This window comes from Lycium ferocissimum, chromosome 3 (genome assembly GCF_029784015.1).
Source record: "Lycium ferocissimum isolate CSIRO_LF1 chromosome 3, AGI_CSIRO_Lferr_CH_V1, whole genome shotgun sequence".
NCBI lineage: Eukaryota > Viridiplantae > Streptophyta > Magnoliopsida > Solanales > Solanaceae > Lycium > Lycium ferocissimum.
The window spans coordinates 64,377,163-64,397,853 of NC_081344.1; the positions used below are offsets into that span (position 1 = coordinate 64,377,163).

At 36.6% G+C, this 20,691-nt stretch overlaps 1 protein-coding gene across 1 annotated transcript; it reads left to right on the top strand.

Annotated features, from left to right (window-relative positions):
* Window positions 1-7,022: 7,022 nt before the first annotated feature.
* Window positions 7,023-12,458, top strand: LOC132050387 (putative pentatricopeptide repeat-containing protein At1g12700, mitochondrial). Its single transcript, XM_059441620.1, has one exon. It carries the CDS (start codon window positions 7,143-7,145, stop codon window positions 8,937-8,939), a length of 1,797 nt encoding a protein of 598 aa, XP_059297603.1. The 5' UTR covers window positions 7,023-7,142; the 3' UTR covers window positions 8,940-12,458.
* The last annotated feature ends 8,233 nt before the right edge of the window (window positions 12,459-20,691 follow it).

The following is a 20,691-nucleotide window of genomic DNA, read 5'->3' on the forward strand; positions in this document are numbered from 1 at the left end:
GAAACCTGTTGCTCCTGCAGCAGCAAACTTTAACAATACCAAAAAGAGATGGTTGACACCCACAGAAATGAATGAGAAAAGGGCTCAAGGGTTGTGTTATCTTTGTGATGAAAAATTCACACCTGGACATAATTGTAAGGCCAAGAGGCGCCTATTCTCATTGGAATTGGAACCTACAGAAAACACTCTTGTGGAAGAGGATCCCTTGGATGAGGGACCAGAGGTGGAGGAAGTGCCAAATGAAGAGACTATAGAAAATTGTGCTATTTTTCTTCATGCACTGAATGGGACCAATGGTTATAGAACATTGAGAGTTAAGGGATATACAGAACAGGAGACTCTCAACACTTTTGTCGATTGTGGATCAACCCACAACTTCATAGATGAGAGTACAGCACAGAGGTTGGGGTGCAAGTTAACCAAGATCACTGCTCAAGCTGTACAAGTAGCAGGAGGCAAGGGGGATATCTTAACTGAATACATGTGCAAGGGTTTCCAATGGTTGATGCAAGGGGTCATGTTCCAGGATGACTTTTATATTTTTCCTATTGGCAACTGTGATTTGGTATTGGGTATTAAATGGCTATGTCCTCTGGGAGATATATTATTCAACTTCAGCAAGTTAATAATGAGATTTGAATATCAAGGCAGGCAAATCACATTGCAGGGAATACAACCAAGTTTCAAGGAAATCAGTGTTGAATCCTTGGATAAGACTTCATCAGATGTTGCTCAGATCTTTATGATTAAGGTGAAACCAGTGGAGGCTGTAATGACTAGGAAGGAGGGTACAGAACTAAACAATACTCACTTGCAAGTTCAAAATTTGTTGCAAGAGTATGCAGGCTTGTTTGGAGAACCTCAACAACTGCCTCCCACTAGAGGAGTGTTTGACCACCACATTCCCTTGTTGGAAGGTAGTTCACCTGTTAATGCTAGACCTTATAAGTATTCTCCCATTCAGAAGGATGTGATTGAGCGAATGGTTAAGGAGATGCTTGATCAAGGGATAATTCAGTATAGCTCAAGCCCATACGCATCACCTGTGGTATTGGTTAGTAAGAAAGATGGCTCGTGGAGGCTATGTGTGGACTATAGAGCATTGAACAAGCTCACTGTGAAAGATAAATTCCCCATTCCCATTATTGAAGAGTTGTTAGACGAGTTGGGTGGTTCTCAGATATATTCCAAGATAGACTTAAGGGCTGGTTACCACCAAATCAGAATGGCTTCATCAGATATTCCTAAAACTGCCTTCAAAACTCATTCAGGACATTATGAATATTTGGTGATGCCATTTGGCTTAACCAATGCTCCATCTAGCTTCCAGGGCCTAATGAACCATATATTCCAAGATCACCTCAGAAAATTTATTCTGGTTTTCTTTGATGACATTTTAATATATAGCAACAGCTTGGAGGAACATCTAAACCATCTCAGAATCACATTTGATCTCCTAGTATAGAATAAGCTATTGGCTAAGGGGAGCAAATGTGTTTTTGCTACAAATAAGGTGGAGTACTTGGGGCATTATATTTCAGCTGAGGGAGTTGCTACAGACCCTAAGAAGATTGAAGCAGTGCAAAGTTGGCCAACACCTAAGACTGTTAAGCAACTAAGGGGATTTCTTGGTTTGGCAGGATACTATAGGAGATTCATAAGAAATTATGGGGTAATCAGTAAACCACTTACTGAATTACTCAAAAAGGATAATTTCAAGTGGGAGGAAAAATCAGATGAAGCTTTTTGCAGATTGAAAGTGGCTTTAACTACTGCACCAGTGTTAGTGTTGCCTAATTTTTCACTAACCTTTGTGGTAGAAACTGATGCATGCAATGTGGGAATTGGTGCTGTGTTAATGCAACAAGGTCAACCAGTGGCCTTCCTCAGTAAGGGACTTTCTATTCAGCACCAATCATTATCTGTATATGACAAGGAGTTGTTGGCACTTGTTATGGCTGTTGGGAAATGGGCACAATATTTGACAGGGAGGACCTTCATAGTCAAGACAGATCAAAAGGCTTTGAAGTTTCTATTGGAACAAAAATTGCATACTGGATCTCAGCTGAAGTGGATCACAAAACTCATGCAATATGATTTTTGTATTGAGTATAAAAAGGGAAAGGAGAACAAAGCAGCTGATGCCTTGTCAAGGTTACCTATGGTGGAGTTGGCTGCTATGACCCTATCTACTGTTAGAACTCAGTTGTTGGATTTAATCATGACTAGCTGGGAGCAGGATTCCCACTTAAAAGATCTGATTCAGAGTATTAAAGAGGGAAACCCTACAGTAAAAGGGTATACCTTCTTACATGAACAACTCAGGAAGAAAGGAAAGTTAGTGATTGGTCCTGATCCACAACTAAGGAAGGACATCTTGCAGATGTGGCATGACTCACCCACAGGTGGTCATTGTGGGATTGACCATACTTATAGGAAACTTGCAGCTTTATTCTATTGGAAGGGGATGAGAGAAGATGTACAGAAGTACGTTAAGGACTGTGACATATGTCAGAGACATAAGTATGATAACTCTCCGTATCCTGGATTGTTACAACCTCTGAAGGTACCAGAAACAGCTTGGGGAAGTATAAGCATGGATTTCATAGAAGGGTTGCCAAAGTCTAAAGGTAAATCAGTTATTTGGGTGGTGGTTGATAGACTAACTAAGTATGCACATTTTGTTGGTCTATCACATCCATATTCAGCTAAGGATATTGCAAAACTGTTTATGGAACATATCTACAAATTACATGGCATGCCAGAGGATATAGTCAGTGATAGGGACCCAATCTTTACTAGCAAGGTATGGCAAGAATTGTTCTCTATGTTAGGAGTGGCCCTTAACACTTCAACAGCATACCACCCCCAAACAGATGGACAAACCGAAGTGGTGAACAGATGTTTAGAGACTTATTTAAGGTGCTACTGTTCAGATTCTCAGGTGGATTGGTTTCTTTACTTGGCTTCTGCAGAATGGTGGTATAACACTTCCTTTCACTCCTCAATTCAAACTACCCCATATGAGGCCTTATATGGTCAGCCCCCACCACTTCATTTGCCATATATTGCTGGGGAATCAGCTATGGAAGAGGTGGACAGGAGTTTATTAACTAGAGAATTCAAGTTGCAACTCTTAAAGTACCATCTCACTAGGGCACAACAAAGGATGGTGGAACAAGCTAACAAGCATAGATCAGATAGGCAGTTTACAGTTGGAGAATGGGTGTATTTGAAGATCCAACCCTATAGGTAAGTCACTTTATCTGGGCATCATTTCACTAAACTGTCTGCAAAATATTATGGGCCATATCAAATTCTAGAGAAAATTGGACAAGTTGCTTATAAATTATCTCTCCCTGCTCAACTGTTACTCCACCCTACCTTCCATGTCTCTCAACTTAAACCCTGTCACAATGTTCCTTCCACCATATCACACCCACCTATAGTAGATTTAGCCAGCCCCTACTGTCCTAAACCCCTGAAGATACTTGATAGAAGGATGATACAAAAAGGGAACAAAGCTGTAGCTCAAGTGCTGGTGCAATGGGATCAATTGACAGCTGATCAAGCTACTTGGGAGGACTACAATTCACTGCTAATCAGGTTTCCTTTATTCCTTCCTTGAGGACAAGGAAGCTCTTAACAGGGATGGACTGATACAGAATATGCTTTGAGGGTTCGTACAACCAGTTGGAGAAGTAGTACTTGTTAGTTAAGCCTTTACTATTTTGCATTGTTGCTTATTTACAGTTTAGTCCTTTTATAGTTTTACAACTATTTTCTGTATTTGCACTAAGGGCACATTGGATGCCTTAGCTGTAGATAGTGACATTTCAAAAGGTAGTTATAGTCTTTTGTCTTTTAGCTGAGAGAGGGGTATAAGTCCTGTAATAGCTCATTTCCATTTCTAGGAATTGAAATCTTAACCTAGTTATTGTAGCTTAGCTGTAAATTAGCTTATTTTCTTTCTCTGATTTTTTCCTGAGTTTCTCCTTTGCCATCACCATATGTCATCAGATGTGTGTTTGTTGAATATTTTCCCAGATGTTGTCTTAATCCACTGAGGTTTGAAATTTGGTGGATCTTTTGTTGTTTACTTGACACAAAAGTGCTTTATGTTTATTGATAGCTGTTGTTTAAAAAGGGTTAAACCCTCTGAATGAAGTAAGTCTTAAGACTGTCAACTTCTAATGAAGTGGGTTGAGGCAAAAACACTAGGTGATTTCTTCTCATCTGGCCAAGCCTTGGTGGACAGAGTTACCCAATACTTGTGTTGTTGGGAGGTTGCAGGTACTTCGTGGATTTAATTGAGGTGTGCGCAGGCTAGTATGGACACCACAGTCATAGAAGAAAAAAAAAAGATGAATTGATTATGCGTATATATGTCATTATAATCTTTAGAGCAAGACCTTAAGCTGCTATTGCAGCCAAATTTGAACTGTTATATGTCTAAATCCAAGATATGGTGTTCACAGCCAAATACAACTTATGAGGTGGAGGGCTCTTTACTTTTTCATTGCCTCAATGAGCTCACATCCAGAGGCAGAGCTATTCTCAATTTAGACAAGTCTCAAGGTCCAGCTATTACCGGATCCTAATTGCGAGCAAAGGAAAGAAAGGAGCAAGTGGGTCACGTCCATCACGTCCATTTTTTTTTTCTTTAAATATGCAAGAGTTTAATACTGTATCATTCATTTATAGCATCATTCTATAAGCTCGACATTGATGCTAGAATTTTTGACAATGTTTACTCCCTCCGTCCCAATTCATACGGGGTGTTTGGTACACGCGCACGAAATTTAAGAAAAAAGGGAAATTTTTTAATCTTATGATCTAATAAGCCAAAGAAATTTTTGTGACTAGAAATCATTTCATTAAAGACAAAATGAAAATTTTAGTGTTAAATTCATGCTAAATATAGAATTCATTATTTTTGGGACTGACTAAAATTGAAAGTGTCGAATAAATTGAGATGGAGGAATAATCTTTACATGAAGTAATATGAGGGAGAAGTTTGATTTTATTAATAAAAAAAAGTTGTCGACACGCTGTCTCGTGGTATAAATTCGTCAAATATATTTTCTTTAATAAGAATGGTTTGCAAGTAAAGCTTCATGTTAAACTATAGGGATAAGGCACTAGTACCTTTACAGTAATAAATGCCACCTTAAGTGCTGACGTGACATAGAGAACCAAACATTTGATAGACAATGAAATACACGCGCTGCCACGTGTAATTTGGATTTTTTTAAAAATCTATTTCATTTTCTTCCTTTTTTTTCTTTTTAATTTTGAAATGTAATGGAAATATTATTTTATGTTTAGAAAAATGAAAAGGACAATTGTTATTGTTTTTGTATGAACTTGAAAAAGAATAAGAGGTTTGAGCATATTCAAAGGCTGTTTAAGTTTTAAAGTTGAGATTCAAGTGTTAAACTCATTCTAGATCCATAGTTGTTGACGAGATTCGAAAATAAAGAAAGAATTTCGAATCCACCATTGTTGAACCTTGAAAAAAGCTTGAAGAACAAAAAAAAATGGTTTGTTGAAATTCTCGGTTGTGGGCCAAATTGATTACTGGGTTTTGATGATGTTGTTGTGAAGTTGTAGTTGACAACACTACTCCCACCCCTCCAACACCCACCCAATGACCGCCTCCACCCACCACCTACTTATTTTTTTAAAGTTTCTATTTTATCATTTACCTTAGTTTATATATATATATATTAGTTTGTAATTAAGGATTAAGGGTGTTTTAGTAAACTTTCATGTTATTATACAGTACCATACAGTCAAATCAAACAATAAAAATGTTATTATATCATAACAAGCATACATTCCGTCCAAACATTGTATTCAAGTACAATACAATACAGGGCTACACTTTACAATTCCATCTAAACAGAGGCTAATAAAAAAAAAAGGGAAATGGTCCTAAAATGCCCCTGAACAACTGGATTTGGTACTAGTGTCCTCTGTCCATCTATCAAGCCAAAAATGCCCCTACCGTTAAACTATTAGGTCTAATTTGCCCTTATTTTTAATGGCCACATTGAATAATTAAATATTTATTTATTACGTGGCCAGATCTGATTGGCCCAAATTTAAACCCTTCCCAAATTAAAAAAAAAAAAACCATCCATGACCCGCATTTTGACCGGCCAGTGTGAGAAAATCTCTACCGCTGCCATGTCATCTTCTAACTTGAAGCTTCAAGCTTCAGTAATGACTTCCATGGAGTTTTCTGCTTCTTTCTTCAGGTTCGATGGTCATTCATGCTACCAACTTTAAAAATAGTATCACCCAATTGATTTAAACACCCAAATTTACAGATTTAGTAATTTAAAGCAAGCTTCGAAAAGCTTCTCAATAGCGGCTTTAGTTCACTTCACTTCTTTCATGGATTTTTTTCCAAGTATACTCAATCACGCTTGAGCTTATGAACCAAACTCCAACATACTAAGTTTAAATAGCCAACAAATTTCGAAATTAAATTTTCAAATTGAGGTCAATGTTAATCAATGAATGTCCAAATTTTATGGAGGTTTCACGAGATTAAACAAGTAATTTTTTTTATAGTATTCAACTAAATTTCAACACAAATAAGCTCAATAAAAACTTAGGATCAGTTCAAACTCAAACTAATTAAATAATTTTGGTCATAATCAAAATAATTTTGCATAATTAAATGGTTTGCTTTTTAAAAATGAGCAAACAAATAAGTAATTAGAGAAAATATTAGAGGGAGGGGTTGATGGGAAGAAGAAGACTAAAATGAAAGAGAGAAGAGAATTGATCAAAGGTTGGGTGGCGTGGTGAGTGTAGAGAGAGAGAGAGAGAGAGCGCACTTTTTTTTATTTTTTATTATGAGACCCAAAATTAGCCCAAAAATGTAATGTCATGTATTAAATAATTTTAATTGGGTGTGGACCGTGCAATTTTGAGCCAAAATGTTAAAGGCAAGGGCATTTTTAGTTAGATAGAGGCACAAAGGGCAATTGTACCAAATCCATAGTATATGATATTGGGCGTTATTTCGCGCTCTCTCTCTCTCTCTCTGCAGTGTGCATACCCAACAAGCTTTGACCAAAATTAGGGCACAACACTCTCACCTCCAATTTCCAGCAATTCATTCGAAGATGAAGAGAATTTCTCTGCACATTGGTATTATTCCCTTTATTTCTTTCTTTCCAATTTCCATTTCTTCTTCTTCAACTACAATTATTAGACTTTATTCTTCAACCCATACTAATAAGTCCATTTCAGTAAAGGCTAAACTTGGGGCTACTACCAATTTTGAGAGCGTTAAGTGTTTAGATGACGCTGTTACTCTCTTCCATCAAATGGTCATAATGCTGCCTCTTACTTCTCTTGTCAGCTTCTCTAAATTATTTAAGACTATTCTCAATATGAAGCATTATTCTGTTGTTGTTTCTCTTTTTCGAGAAATGCTGAAATTAGGTATCCCAATTAATGGAGTCATCTTGAATAGTGTGATTAACTGTTACTGCCTGATGCATCGTGCTGATTGTGCATTTTCTGTGTTACCCATTTACTTGAAGAATGGCATTCCATTTAATGTTGTCACTTTTACCACCCTAATTAGGGGATTATTTGCTGAAAATAAGGTCAAAGATGCTGTCGAGTTGTTCAAAAAATTGGTGAGAGAGAATATCTGTGAGCCCAATGAAGTCATGTATGCAACCGTCATGAATGGACTCAGCAAAAGTGGCCATACTCAAAAAACATTAAGTTTGCTCCGGTTAATGGAACAAGGAAGCACTAAGCCCAACATATTTAACTACAGCATTGTTATAGATGCTCTCTGCAAAGATGGAAACTCGGATGCTGCTATCAACCTTCTGAACGAGATGAAGCAGAAAGACATTCTTCCAAATATAGTCACCTGGAATTCATTAATTGATGGTTTGTGTAGACATGGCCAGTGGGAAAAAGTTAAGACTTTGTTCTCTGAGATGGTGAACCTTAATATTTATCCAAATGTGCGTACCTTCAACATTGTGATTGACGGACTATGCAAAGAAGGAAAAGTTGAAGATGCCAAGGAAATAATGAGCCACATGATTGAAAAAGGTATAGAGCCTAATGTAATCACCTACAATGCGATAATGGATGGATATTGTTTGTGTGGTCAAGTGGATAGAGCGAGGAGAAATTTTGATATCATGATAGATAAAAATATGGAACCTAACATTATTTGTTATAACATACTAATAAATGGATACTGTAAGGAAAAGAAAATAGTTGAGGCCATGCAATTGTTTCATGAAATTTCTCAAAAGGTATTAAAACCTAATATTTTTATCTACACTACTATTTTGCATGGTCTGTTTGAAGTTGGAAGAATTGGATCTGCTAGAAAAATCTATGATGAGATGGTGTCTGCAGGGCCCATTCCTGATCTATACACTCATGTCACATTGCTCAATGGTTATTTTAAGTATGGACTTGTTGAAGAAGCTTTGTCGATCTTTAATAAGTTGGAAAGAAAGATAGAACAGACTAGTATTGAATTTTACAATGTTGTTATTAATGGATTGTGCAAAAATGGTAAAGTCGACAAAGCTCGTGCTATTTTTGAGGAGCTTTCTTCAATTGGATTGCTTCCAAATAAGAGAACATACAATACAATGATAAATGGATTTTGTCTAGAAGGATTGTTAGATGAAGCTAAAGATATGCTAAGAAAAATGGAGGACAACGATTGTTTTCCGGACAATGTCACTTACAATGTGTTTGTGCAAGGATTTCTCAGGTGTAGCAAAATTAGTGAAATGCAAACTTTTATGAAGAAAATGACTAGAAGGGGCTTCTCATTTGATGCAACTACAGCTGAGTTACTAGTAAAGGCTATAAGTGAGAATCCTTCCGTCCTTGAAATGATACCAGAACTTCAATCAAAAAATAATAAGTGAATATTTCTTTCGCTTTGTTTCTTCGGCTGACATTATGAAATGATATCCAATGCAACTGTGGAAGCTGAAAAAATGGCAATTAGTACATCGCTTGAGCTTTCCAGGCAGGCTTACAGAGGAGGTATATCACTTTTGATATTTTGATTCTTTTTTCACTCTTATTTATCTTGGAAATCAGATGTTACTGCACTCATAATATGAGTAATACTGTGACTTCCCTTATGTGCACACGCTATAAGTTGAGGAATATAATTTTCTGTGCTATTTAGTTATCTTCATGTATTATCATTTTCTATTTTTTTGTGAATAAATAACAACTGCATGCAACTTGAAATGTTTTGGGAACAATCTTTTTGACAAGTTCAACCCATCCTTCTATCCGTGAACCATATAGTATTAATATTTGTGATTTTCCTTAAATTGAAATAGAACTTGTTCAAAATTGATAGGACATACTATAGATGAATGGTCAGCACAATGTTCTAGTTATTTAGAATATATTTGTCGAGGTTTATGTATGATCCAAGAGTACCATACTGATTTTAAAACATAATAATGGTGAGTTTCCTTATGTGTACACATTACAACTCTAGTAATATCATTTTTAGTGTTATTTGGTTATCTCAGGTATTATCATTTTCTATTTTCTTAAGAATCAATAACTGCATGTAACTTAGACGGGGCAAACCCACTTAGATGGTATCGCAGCCACTCCTATGTCATCCTTATCGGTGTGGGTCAGAGTTCAATTGAGTTTCGGCAAATCTCAAGTAGGCGGGGCAAATCTCAGTGCTGAATATAAGCAAATCTCATGCGGTCGAGCAAATCTCAGCGAGGACGCTGAGTCCATAAGAGTGGGTGTATGTGACACTCTAGCTTAGGAGGAAAGTCCACATCAATAAAACATAGAAGAGGTGCTGGGTATATTAGTAAGCAGGCCTTACACACTAGTGACGCGTTATAACATCGTGCGGGCCTAAAGCGGACAATATCATTAGTGGGCTTGGTTGTTATCTGACACCCTAGCTTAGGAGGAAAGTCCATATTGACAAAACATAGGAGAGATGTTTAGTATATAAGTAAGCAAGCCTTTTTTTTTAATAAGGAAATAAGCTTTACACACTAGCGACGCATTTTAAAGCCGTGTAGACCTACGGCCAAAGCGGACAATAGCACTAGTGGGTTGGGCTGTTATAGATGGTATCAGAGCTCCTCTTGTGTCAGCCTTGTCAGTGTGGGGCAAAGTTCAATTGAGTTTAGGCAAATCCCGAATAGGCGGGGCAAACTTCAGTGCTGAGTCTAGGCAAATCCCATGCGGTGGGACAAATCTCAACGAGGACTCTGAGTTTATAAGAGGGGGTGTATGCGACACACTAGCTTAGGAGGAAAGTCCTATATTGACAAAACACAGAGATAGATGCTGGGTATACAAGTAAGCAGGCCTTACAACCTAGCGACGTGTTTTAAAGTCGTGCGGGCCTAGACTCAAAGAGTACATTATAGTGGGCTGGGCTGTTATACTCCATCCTTCTGGCCCTAACTAATGTTGGTTTTCCTGAAATTGAAATAAAACTTGTCCGAACCAGATAGGATATACTACAGATGAATGGTCGACATCATATTCAAATTATTTGAGAATATACTTCATTGGAAGCTTATCTATGATCCAAGAGTACTTGATGCTTAATGGGAATTGAAATTATCATAAAACAGTAATATTGTCAATGAAAAGTTCATTTGTCCTGTGAAAGACCTATTTGATTGGGAATTTCAAGATGTAAGTGAGTTGCTGGTGAAATTGGGTGCTATCTCTCTCAATGATCAGCTTGCTGGCTTACTGTGTGTTAGAATACGAGTCCATCAAACAGAGTGGAGAACTTGGTTCTCTAATTATTCCCTTAAGTAAAACGGAAAGTAAATAACAGAAGACATTTACGTGAAAAACTCCTTGCTCAAGGGATTAAAAATCACGACCTACAGCAGTAGGATTTTCTCAACTTCACTATAAACGAGCAACTTCAGATTACAATCTATTGCAATCTAGGAATTAAACTCTTAGTCTCTCCCTCTTACAATAACTCTATTGCAAGATCTTTACAATAGCTCGATTGTAAAGAACACACCTTGATTAACTCTAGCCAAGTGAACAAACTCAGAATGGTTGTAGATCTGCAACTTCAGATTACAACCTATTGCAACCTAGGAATTAAACTCTTAATCCCTTCCCCTTACAATAACTCTCTTGCAAGACCTTTACAATAACTCTATTGCAAAGAACAAACCTTGAATAACTCTAGCCAAGTGAACAAGTTCAGAATGGTTGTAGATTTGTCCTACTACACTTCTTGAAAGCCGTGTAGGAATACAAGTTAAGAACAAAAGACAAAGACTCAATAAACCTAAGGACTTAAGATATCTTCAGTGGTTGGGAGCTGGTCCTTTTGTTTGTTGCAGCTTTGTTCTTGTGAGCACCTTGAGAGGCAGCTGCTTGCACTTTGAGATATATGAAATTTTCTGATTTGCAAAGTGTTAGGTTTTTTCTTGTATCATGTTGCTTATATAGGTGCAGCAAGTCTTGTTATGAAAGAGACATTGCATTGTCCACTAGCAAACTACAGTTGTGCTGCTGCACTGTCCAGTCGGTACAGTGTCAGCAGCTTTACAACTGTAAGTTTGTGGCACTCTTTCAAACTTTTGAGTGCCATATAACTGGAGTATATGCCCCAACTGCAGAACTGAGAGGGAAAATGTGTGGGATGAACTAGGGGCAGTAAGGGGTTTGACAGATGGCCCCTGGGCTGTCTGTGGAGATTTCAATGTTACTAGATTTCCTTTTGAAAAAATGAACTTTGGAAGAAGAAGTCCTGCCATGGAGGAATTCTCAGACTTCATAGAAGACATGGAATTGGTAGACCCTCAGTTGGAGGAAGGGTGTTTTACATGGTATAAGGGTGATAACTATAGAATAGTATCCAGATTTGATAGGATTCTATTCTCACATGAGTGGGATGATAAATTCAGGAATATCAAGCAGTCACTGTTGCAAAGACTGAATCTGATCACTTCCCAGTTGAATTGCAGTGTGGAGTGTGGGAGCACAACAAATCCTATTTCAAATTTGAAAATTGGTGGTTGAATACTGATGGATTTGTGGAAAGAATCAGGGATTGATGGAGCTGGAGCTGCTTTGTCTTTACAGGCAAACCAGATTTCATTCTGGCTTGTAAGTTCAAAGCTTTAAAAGCCAAGTTGAAAGATTGGAGCAGAACTAGCCAAGGAAACCTGGGATTTCAAAAGACTCAGATTCTGAGTCAATTGGCTACACTGGATGCTGTGGTGGTGAACAGAATGCTAATAGGATCTATGAAGGCATCTTTGTTGATGGAATATGAAGAGCATCTTAAAAATGAAGAAATTCCATGGAGACAAAGATCTAGGGCTCTTTGGCTTAAAGAAGGGGATAGGAACACCAGTTTCTTTCATACGGTGGCCAATGCACATGAGAAGCAACAACATTGATCAGCTTGTGATACAAGGAGAAACAGTGGAGGATCCAACAAAACTAAAGGGAGAAATTATTGATTTCTGTCAGAGTTTGTACTCTGAGTCTATAGATTGGAGGCCTTCATGCAACCTAATTAACTGTCCTGCTATTAATGAAGAAGAAAAAGCAGCTCTAGAGGGGGAATTTGAAAAACAAGAGGTGTTGTCATGCTTGAAGATATGTGCCATGGACAAAGCTCCAGGTCCTGATGGCTATACAATGGGTTTCTTAATCAAATGTTGGGAAGGACTGAAGCCAAATATCATGGCTACTTTTCAGAATTTCCACTCTAATGGAATTTTTGAGAAAAGCCTCAATGCTACTTACATAGCATTAATCCCTAAGAAGACCGGTGCTAAGGAGTTGAGAGACTTTAGACCCATTAGCCTTATAGGCAGTGTCTATAAATTGAACTCTAAGGTGCTCACAAAGAGGCTTAAAAGAGTTATAGTGGATGTACAGCAGATGGCTTTCATTAAAGATAGGCAAATCATGGATGCCATCTTAATTGCCAATGAAGCAGTGGATTCAAGAATTAAACAAGGCAAGCCAGGAATTTTGTGCAAGTTGGGTATTGAAAAGGCATATGATCATGTCAACTGGGAGTTTTTGCTGAAACTGCTTTCTTGTATGGGTTTTGGAAGAAAATGGATCAAGTGGATAAAGTATTGTATATCAACTGTCAGGTTCTCAGTTCTTACCAATGGTGCACCTGAAGGTTTTTCCCCAGCACATAGAGGGTTGAGGCAGGGTGACCACCTATCTCCTTTACTGTTTGTCTTAGCCATGGAGGGCCTGAATAATATGATCAAAGTGGCAAGAACCAACAACTGGATCAGAGGCTTTGAGGTTGCGACAAGCTCAAACTTAAAGGAAAACATGGAAATCACACATTTACAATATGCAGATGACACCTTAATTTTTTGTGATGCTGATGAAGATCAACTAAAGATTTTGAGAACTATTCTGGTACTGTTTGAAGGAATTTCTGGTTTACATATTAACTGGAGAAAGAGTCATATGTATCCTATCAATGAAGTAAATAATAAGGAAGATTTGACCAGGATTTTGGGTGGAGAAGTAGGTTCATTGCCAACTACTTACTTGGGAATGCCTTTAGGTGCTAAATCAAAGTCTATGAATATCTGGAATTGTGTGATTGAAAAGTGTGAGAAGAAATTATCTAGGTGGAAGTCACAATACATATCACTAAGGGACAGAGTCACTCTCATTAACTCTGTACTGGATGCACTCCCAACCTATATGATGTCCATCTTTCCCATTCCAGAGGGAGTTATCCAAAGACTTGATAGCATCAGAAGGGACTTTCTTTGGAAGGGTAACCAAGATAAGCATGTATTCCATTTAGTTAAGTGGTGTAATGTTATACTGGGAAAGAAGCAAGGTGGTTTAGGTATCAGAAACTTAAAAGTTACAGAGCAAAGCTTTAAGACTCAAATGGCTGTGGAGGTATTCACAAACACCTCAACGTTACTGGGGAAGAATCATCAAAACAAAATACGGGGAAGGATCATCAAAACAAAATATGGGTAAGATAACAATTGGATGATTAAGGAGGTGAACACCCCTTATGGAGTCAGTTTATGGAGATCTATAAGAAACCTTTGGCCTTTCTTGAGGATACATTCCACTGTTAAAGTGAACAATGGTGAAAACACTTCTTTCTGGGGGAACCAAATGGTTGGGAAACACTTGTCTAAAGGAACTCTTTCCAAGCATTCATGGACTGGCAGTACATCAGAATAAGAAGCTAGCTGAGAACTGGACTGCTCAAGGATGGGACATTCAGTTTAGAAGAAACTTCAATGATTGGGAAATCAATACATTGACAGAATTTTTCAAAAAACTGGACGAAGTTAAAGGAACACAGGAAGGAGCAGACAAACTATGGTGGCAAGAAGACAGCAAAGGCATTTACAAAGTGAGCTCAGCTTACAAATTCTTGATCCAGGGGAACCAACAAGTGCAACATTGGCCTTGGAAGCACATATGGAAAGTGAAGGTGCCTCACAAAGTTGCATGTTTCAGTTGGCTGTTGGCAAGTGAAGCTGTTTTGACTCAAGAAAGCCTCAAAAAAAGAAATTTCTCTCTTTGTTCCAGATGCTATTTGTGTGGTGAAGAGGTTGAGACAGTTAGTCATCTATTTTTGCATTGTAGGATTACAGCCCAGCTGTGGAGGATTTTTATCAATCTAAGAGGCATTGTTTGGATAATGCCAAACCTACAGGTGTACAATTTATCAAGATTGAGAATTTGACAGATGATGTGGAAAACTTTATCCAATTTCTCTTGTTCCCAAAACTTTATCTTTTTTGAGAATGGTAATGTTCCCAAAACCCATATCTACCATCGAATTCATCAAAAATCCCAATTTACATGGTTTGTACACCTCCTATATGTCCAGCTTTATCAATAGCCAAGTGCTCCTTTATCTTTTTTTTTTTCCCGAATCCAAAGCCTCATTTGCTATTAACGGCTTAATGCTGCCGCGTCCATTATTTGTCTATTTTTAGTAAATGCCAACTATTTTCTGTCCACTTTGCTGATAAATTGCTTCAATCTTTTTCCATCAATTTGGCTAATTTTATATATACTGTGCCACTATTTATCCTTTAGTAGTAGTATTCAGTTATCGCATAGTTTATTATTCCTTGAAGTGTATTACTATCTGTTGCCACTATTATTTTGTATCTTGTTAATTTGCTTTCTCTTTTCTGACATTACTGTGTTAGGTACTCTTTCTGAGCCGAGGTCTACCGGAAAACAGCCTCTCTACCTCACGAAAAGGTAGGGGTAAGTTCTGCCTACATCCTACCCTCCCCACACCCCACTCGTGGGATCAGACTGGGTTTTTTGTTGTTGTTGTTGTTATATATACTAGTAATCACTCATGGATTTGAAATCTTTCAACTCTTAGCTCCATTTTTCTTGGGATTTAAGGTTAAATCTGCCTTCTGAACTATGTGTGGTTGAAAATAGTTTTGTTTTCTGCTTGTTTGTCCAACAGCATTGACTTGTACAGTACCTCTGCTTTTCTCTCAATGTTGCTAAAGACTTGTATGCTCCATCCTATCAATTTTCCTTTTAAGTAATCTCATTTTGCTGGCGAATATTAAATCTGGTTTCCCTGTCACCTCAAATTTGTTCCACCATTTTCTACCGTGTACACAAGCCTTCATTTTCCAATTACATGTTTTCAAATTTGAATGTCAAATGTCAGCAGTGATCTTCTGTTTTACTATTGTCCACTTTTAACATTTGAGGATTACGACCCCATATTACTTTGGCAAGTTGCATCTGTTTTATATACTTGAAATGTTCATCCCTCTCTGTTTATAACAGACTATCAATTCTTGAGGCCAGCCCTTGAATCTCCTCTTGTCCAGCTCTAAGTCTTCAATAAAATCTGAAAAATCATTTATCCCTTTGGTCAATCTTGGTTATTGTTTCTCTCATGAGTGTATCTAGTTCCATTGAAGTCCACATACAGCGCCAATGGGCCATTCAAACACCCCTTACTGCTGCTATAACACACTGCTTAGTTGCCTCCTGATATTTGTCTCTGCTTTTGAGCATCAAGGAAATTGAGTGATGGTTCTTTGGGATTCACTTTCCAACTCAATATTTTTTAGCTATATGAATAACTCTTGCATAGTTGTTCCCTCCCTTTATTGCTGCCTTCATAATTTACATGAAATTCAAGTTTCTTTAGTTCCTTCCTTCCTCTTTTTGTGTTTAGTTTATTAGATTAAGGTATCATGCTTCCCCAATCTTCGGACCTACGCCTTTCCATTCTGATTCCGAGATTCAGCGCGTACTCTTTGTCTTTTTTTTTTTAATCCTTATAAAAATAAAAAGCCATGTTCTCTTTTGAAGCTCATTCTTGTATAGAAAACTCCCTTTCTTGCCAACTTAATTGAGGACTTACCAATAAGGGGAATCTTCCAAGTAATTCACACATGAAATATTTCTCTAAGGACAACGCTCATGCTTCAAAGCTTTCTTTCTTTTTGTCTGACACAGCATGTCACTTGCCAGATAACGGTGTAACATTCCATTGGAGATGTTGTCCGTGCTGCTGCAAGTGAGCGTTGGGATGAGCTGAACCATTTAAATGCTTACATACGAGGAGGTTACTAGATGATGATGACAACAAATAAATGGATTGTGCGCTAAATCTTGTAATATTTGCATGTCTGGTTCTTCTAGTATTGGTATGCGCTCCTGAATGTGGCCTACTGCAATACTTTTCCAGTTTTGTGTGTTTATATCCGACAGTAGTTTAAGATGGCAATATCTCTAAACACAATAAATAGTGTTGCTTTTTTGTGGCATTAGATGCCTCACTCAAGTTAATCTACAGAGAAGGGGATTCCAACTCTCCTTAAGATGCTTTCTTTGTAAATCTGAATCGAAGAGCAACAACCATCTTTTCCTTCATTGCTCTTTTACCTCCCAGATTTGGAATCTGTTTGACTTTGGGTAAAATGAAACGGGTGATACAAGGGAACACTTGTGACCTTAGGACCTGGAATTATGCTGGAAGAAGGGCAAAGCAGAAAAAATGGTGGAGGACCATTCCAGCTTGCATTTGGTGGACTTATATGGAAAGAAAGTAACAACATATGTTTTGAAGAATATAGCTCCAGTTCCATTCAAGTAGGTAAAATGAATAAGTAGTATCTACATTTTTGCAAGCCTTCTAAAGTACACAAGTGCTTTAGATGTAAATACTACTTCCACCATATTATTTATGATGATGATATACCTCTTGGAAAACTTCTGCCTATTGAAGCAATTCTTTTTACCAAAAATCTGGAGATTGTTCCGTGTAAAGGTTGGACATTGATAGAAGGACCATGGCAGATTCTCCTTTTATGTAATAATGTATTTCCTTTCTTTAGTAGGAAGTGAATTTCTAGTAGTAGCTATGTACCTTTTTCTTTGTTAAAAAATAGCCAGAGTACTTCGACTTTCTGTTAAACACTATACGGCACAAATTTTTACTCTTAGATAATTGAGTTTTGTATACAGAAAGTAGAAAAAAAAATCATAGAAATAAAATGGATTTTAATGAGAATGGTTTGCAAGTGAAGTTTAGTCTTAAATATTGTGAGTAAACATTTTTTATGATATCTAAAATGAGAAACTATATTATCACTTTTAAAGAATCACATGAAAAATAAGAATTAGGATATTTTAAAAATGTGATGGCTAAAGAAATTTATTATTGGTCTCACATAGAGATTGAAATGCAATCCAAACTGATTAGGGATTATGTAATATTGAAGAACTTAAAGATGATACAACAGTAACTATGCTCCTTTCAAACAAGTTGGGTTTCGCTGCACGGATTCTCACTACCATTGTTTCTTCATTTAAATTCTATCTCAAACCAACAATATATATAATGAAAGTAAAATAAGAAGTATTAGAAGTTCTCAATAAAAAGGAAGGGAGGTTGTGTCATGGTAGGCAAATTAAGTTATGATCGTTGTTAAAAGTAAATATGCATTAAGAGACATTAGTCAAATGTACATAGCAATAGAAAACCTCATTGACAATCCAAACTGAAGAGTTGTCTAACCCAAGATTTTATCAGTACTGACAAAACAAATTTAGCTAGCTTTGACTACAACTGTTATACTTCCAATTTAGTGTTACAATATAGTATGTGTTCGGAGGAATTTAGTTGCTTTTGCGTAAGGGAAAACTACGTATATATACATATTAAGGAGAAATATTTACGAAACGTGACGATAGTTTTCCTTATTTACAAAACATAATGATATTTAACGAAACATGACGGATTTTCATATATTTTTCGTTTTTTATTTTATTTTCAGAAAAAAATTTAATTTTTTTTTTAAACTTTAAAAAAACAATTTTATATTTTTTAAAAAGTTCATTTATTTTTTTAACTTTTTTTTTTTTTTTTTTTTTTTTTTTTTTTGTTGCTAAAAGGCTTAAAAAATTACCTCAAATTTTTGTGTATGAAAGTTGTATGAAATGTGTATGCGTAAGCGAAATTTTTAATATCGTTTTTCATACACAAAATGTGAATGAAATTCTAAGTCTTGAGCCAGCTATAAACATTTCATACCATTCTCATACATAAAATTTTGAGCATAATGTTTAAGCCTCGATCGAGATATACACATTTCATACGTTTTTCATATACAAAATTTGGGCGAATTTTTTAAGCCTTGAGCAAGATATACACATTTCATATACAATAATTTAAGCGATTATTTTAAGTCTTGAATATTGTATCAAAGTTGTATACAATGTTGTTGTAGTTGTATTAATTTTAGAGAAATCTAACATGAACTTTATACAGGAAAATGTGAGCGAAATTCTAAGCCTTGAGCGAGATACAAATTGCATACCATTTTCATACATACAATTTTGAGGTGATTGTTATACCCCATTTTAACCGGGTCAAAGCAGAGTACGACATATTGGTGATTCCTAATTATTTGACTTAAAGAGTCGCCACCTAATTATTTTAACGGTGAATTAGGACACCTATTTTAACTAAGTAAATGCCTAAAATAAACTCCAATTAATGGCCTACTTAACTAATGTGATTCTAGGTAAGGATTCTTACTTATCCTAAAGGGAAGGGGTAAGGCATCCTTTAAGATCCGCTTAAATACAGTTAACCGGTCAAACTTAGGTTAATGAAATTAAAATTAAGGAAATGTAGATGTGGCCTTTTAGATATTTAAGAAAATAGCTGGCAACTATATATAGATATTAATAATGTTACAAAGGGGAGTTTGCAAGGATAGTAGTAATTAAGTTAATTAAGGTAGTATATGTAGAAAATGATTTTAGCACCAATCAAGATCTCTAAAATTTAAAATACCTCACTGTTAAAGTATCAATTTGTTTAACTACTGAAAATAATATTAAGCGACCAACTAGCTAATATTAATTCGCAAAGTAGCTTTAAAATCCCTTTTTCGTTAAAAAATAATGGGTCCAGACTGGATAAAAAGGAGGCTTCATAAGATAAGAAACATAGCTAAAATCCAATTCCAAAGATGCACTAAAAACAGTTTACGAAAATCATTTTTTTTTCATATATATACGCACCCTCCAGCAAATATTTGGCTAATTCTTTCAAGTATGAGGTGAATACTCCATAAGATAGAATAAATTCTCCATTAACAATAAGAGTGGGAATTCTAAAGGGGTTAAGTGAAATATTCCTAATTAATCCTATGTTAAGCAGTATGTCCAACCAAAACAGCCCAAATCACATAAACAAAAATAGCAAGAAGAAAAGGCAACAAAGTGAACATATAAAAAGAGAAGTCGCCACAGGCGACTCCAATGCACGGGTTTTGCTTGTCCGGTGTGGTTCAAGAAATATGGAATGTGTTGACTCCATGCACGAGTATGGTAATAGCACCGAGTCTCATTTTGAAACTCCGTTTTGAGAGAGTCCCAATTCAAGACTCCAGTTTGCTCCGAAGTGTACATGTAAAGAAAGAGGAAGAATAAAGATTAGCGGGGCAGCATATATTAACATTATAGTAGAATAAAAATAAATACATAGCAGTGGGAAAATTCCATTCTAGATTCAACATCAGCAAACAAACCAACATATGCAGCACTTCATGCACTAATTAAACTAGGCCAAACCCATCGACGGACACCTGTGGTCGTCCACTTCTTTCACTTGAACACCTCAAGTGCCCCTTGTTCCTACTGAGCACTTAGACTATCCGAATTTTGTTCCAATTAGGCATTTTTTGCTGACATGGCAAGATTTGTGTGAATCACTTAAAAGAGGCGCGTGGAAGGCTTAAATTTTGCAAGTTTTTATTTTTTACTTATTCTTCTTCCTTCTCTCTCCTTCCAAGACTTCCTCCACCATCCACCGCCATCCTGCCACCGTAATGCTGCCACCATATATTCAATCTTCTCCTCTCCTATCATTTTTTCCCGTGGCAAATTAAATCAATTAAGAATTTGTGTATCACCAAAACAGTAAAGAAAGCACATGGGTTATTCAATAAAAACATTATATATCGCAAGATCGGAAAATTCCCCCGGCACAAATGGCGCCGATTCCACCTCCACAATCATGATTCATGAGATGGTTCTGTTCAATCATTTTCAGGGCACTTCTTTACACCAATTTTGATGCAAGACATGGGTTATTCAAAATAATTT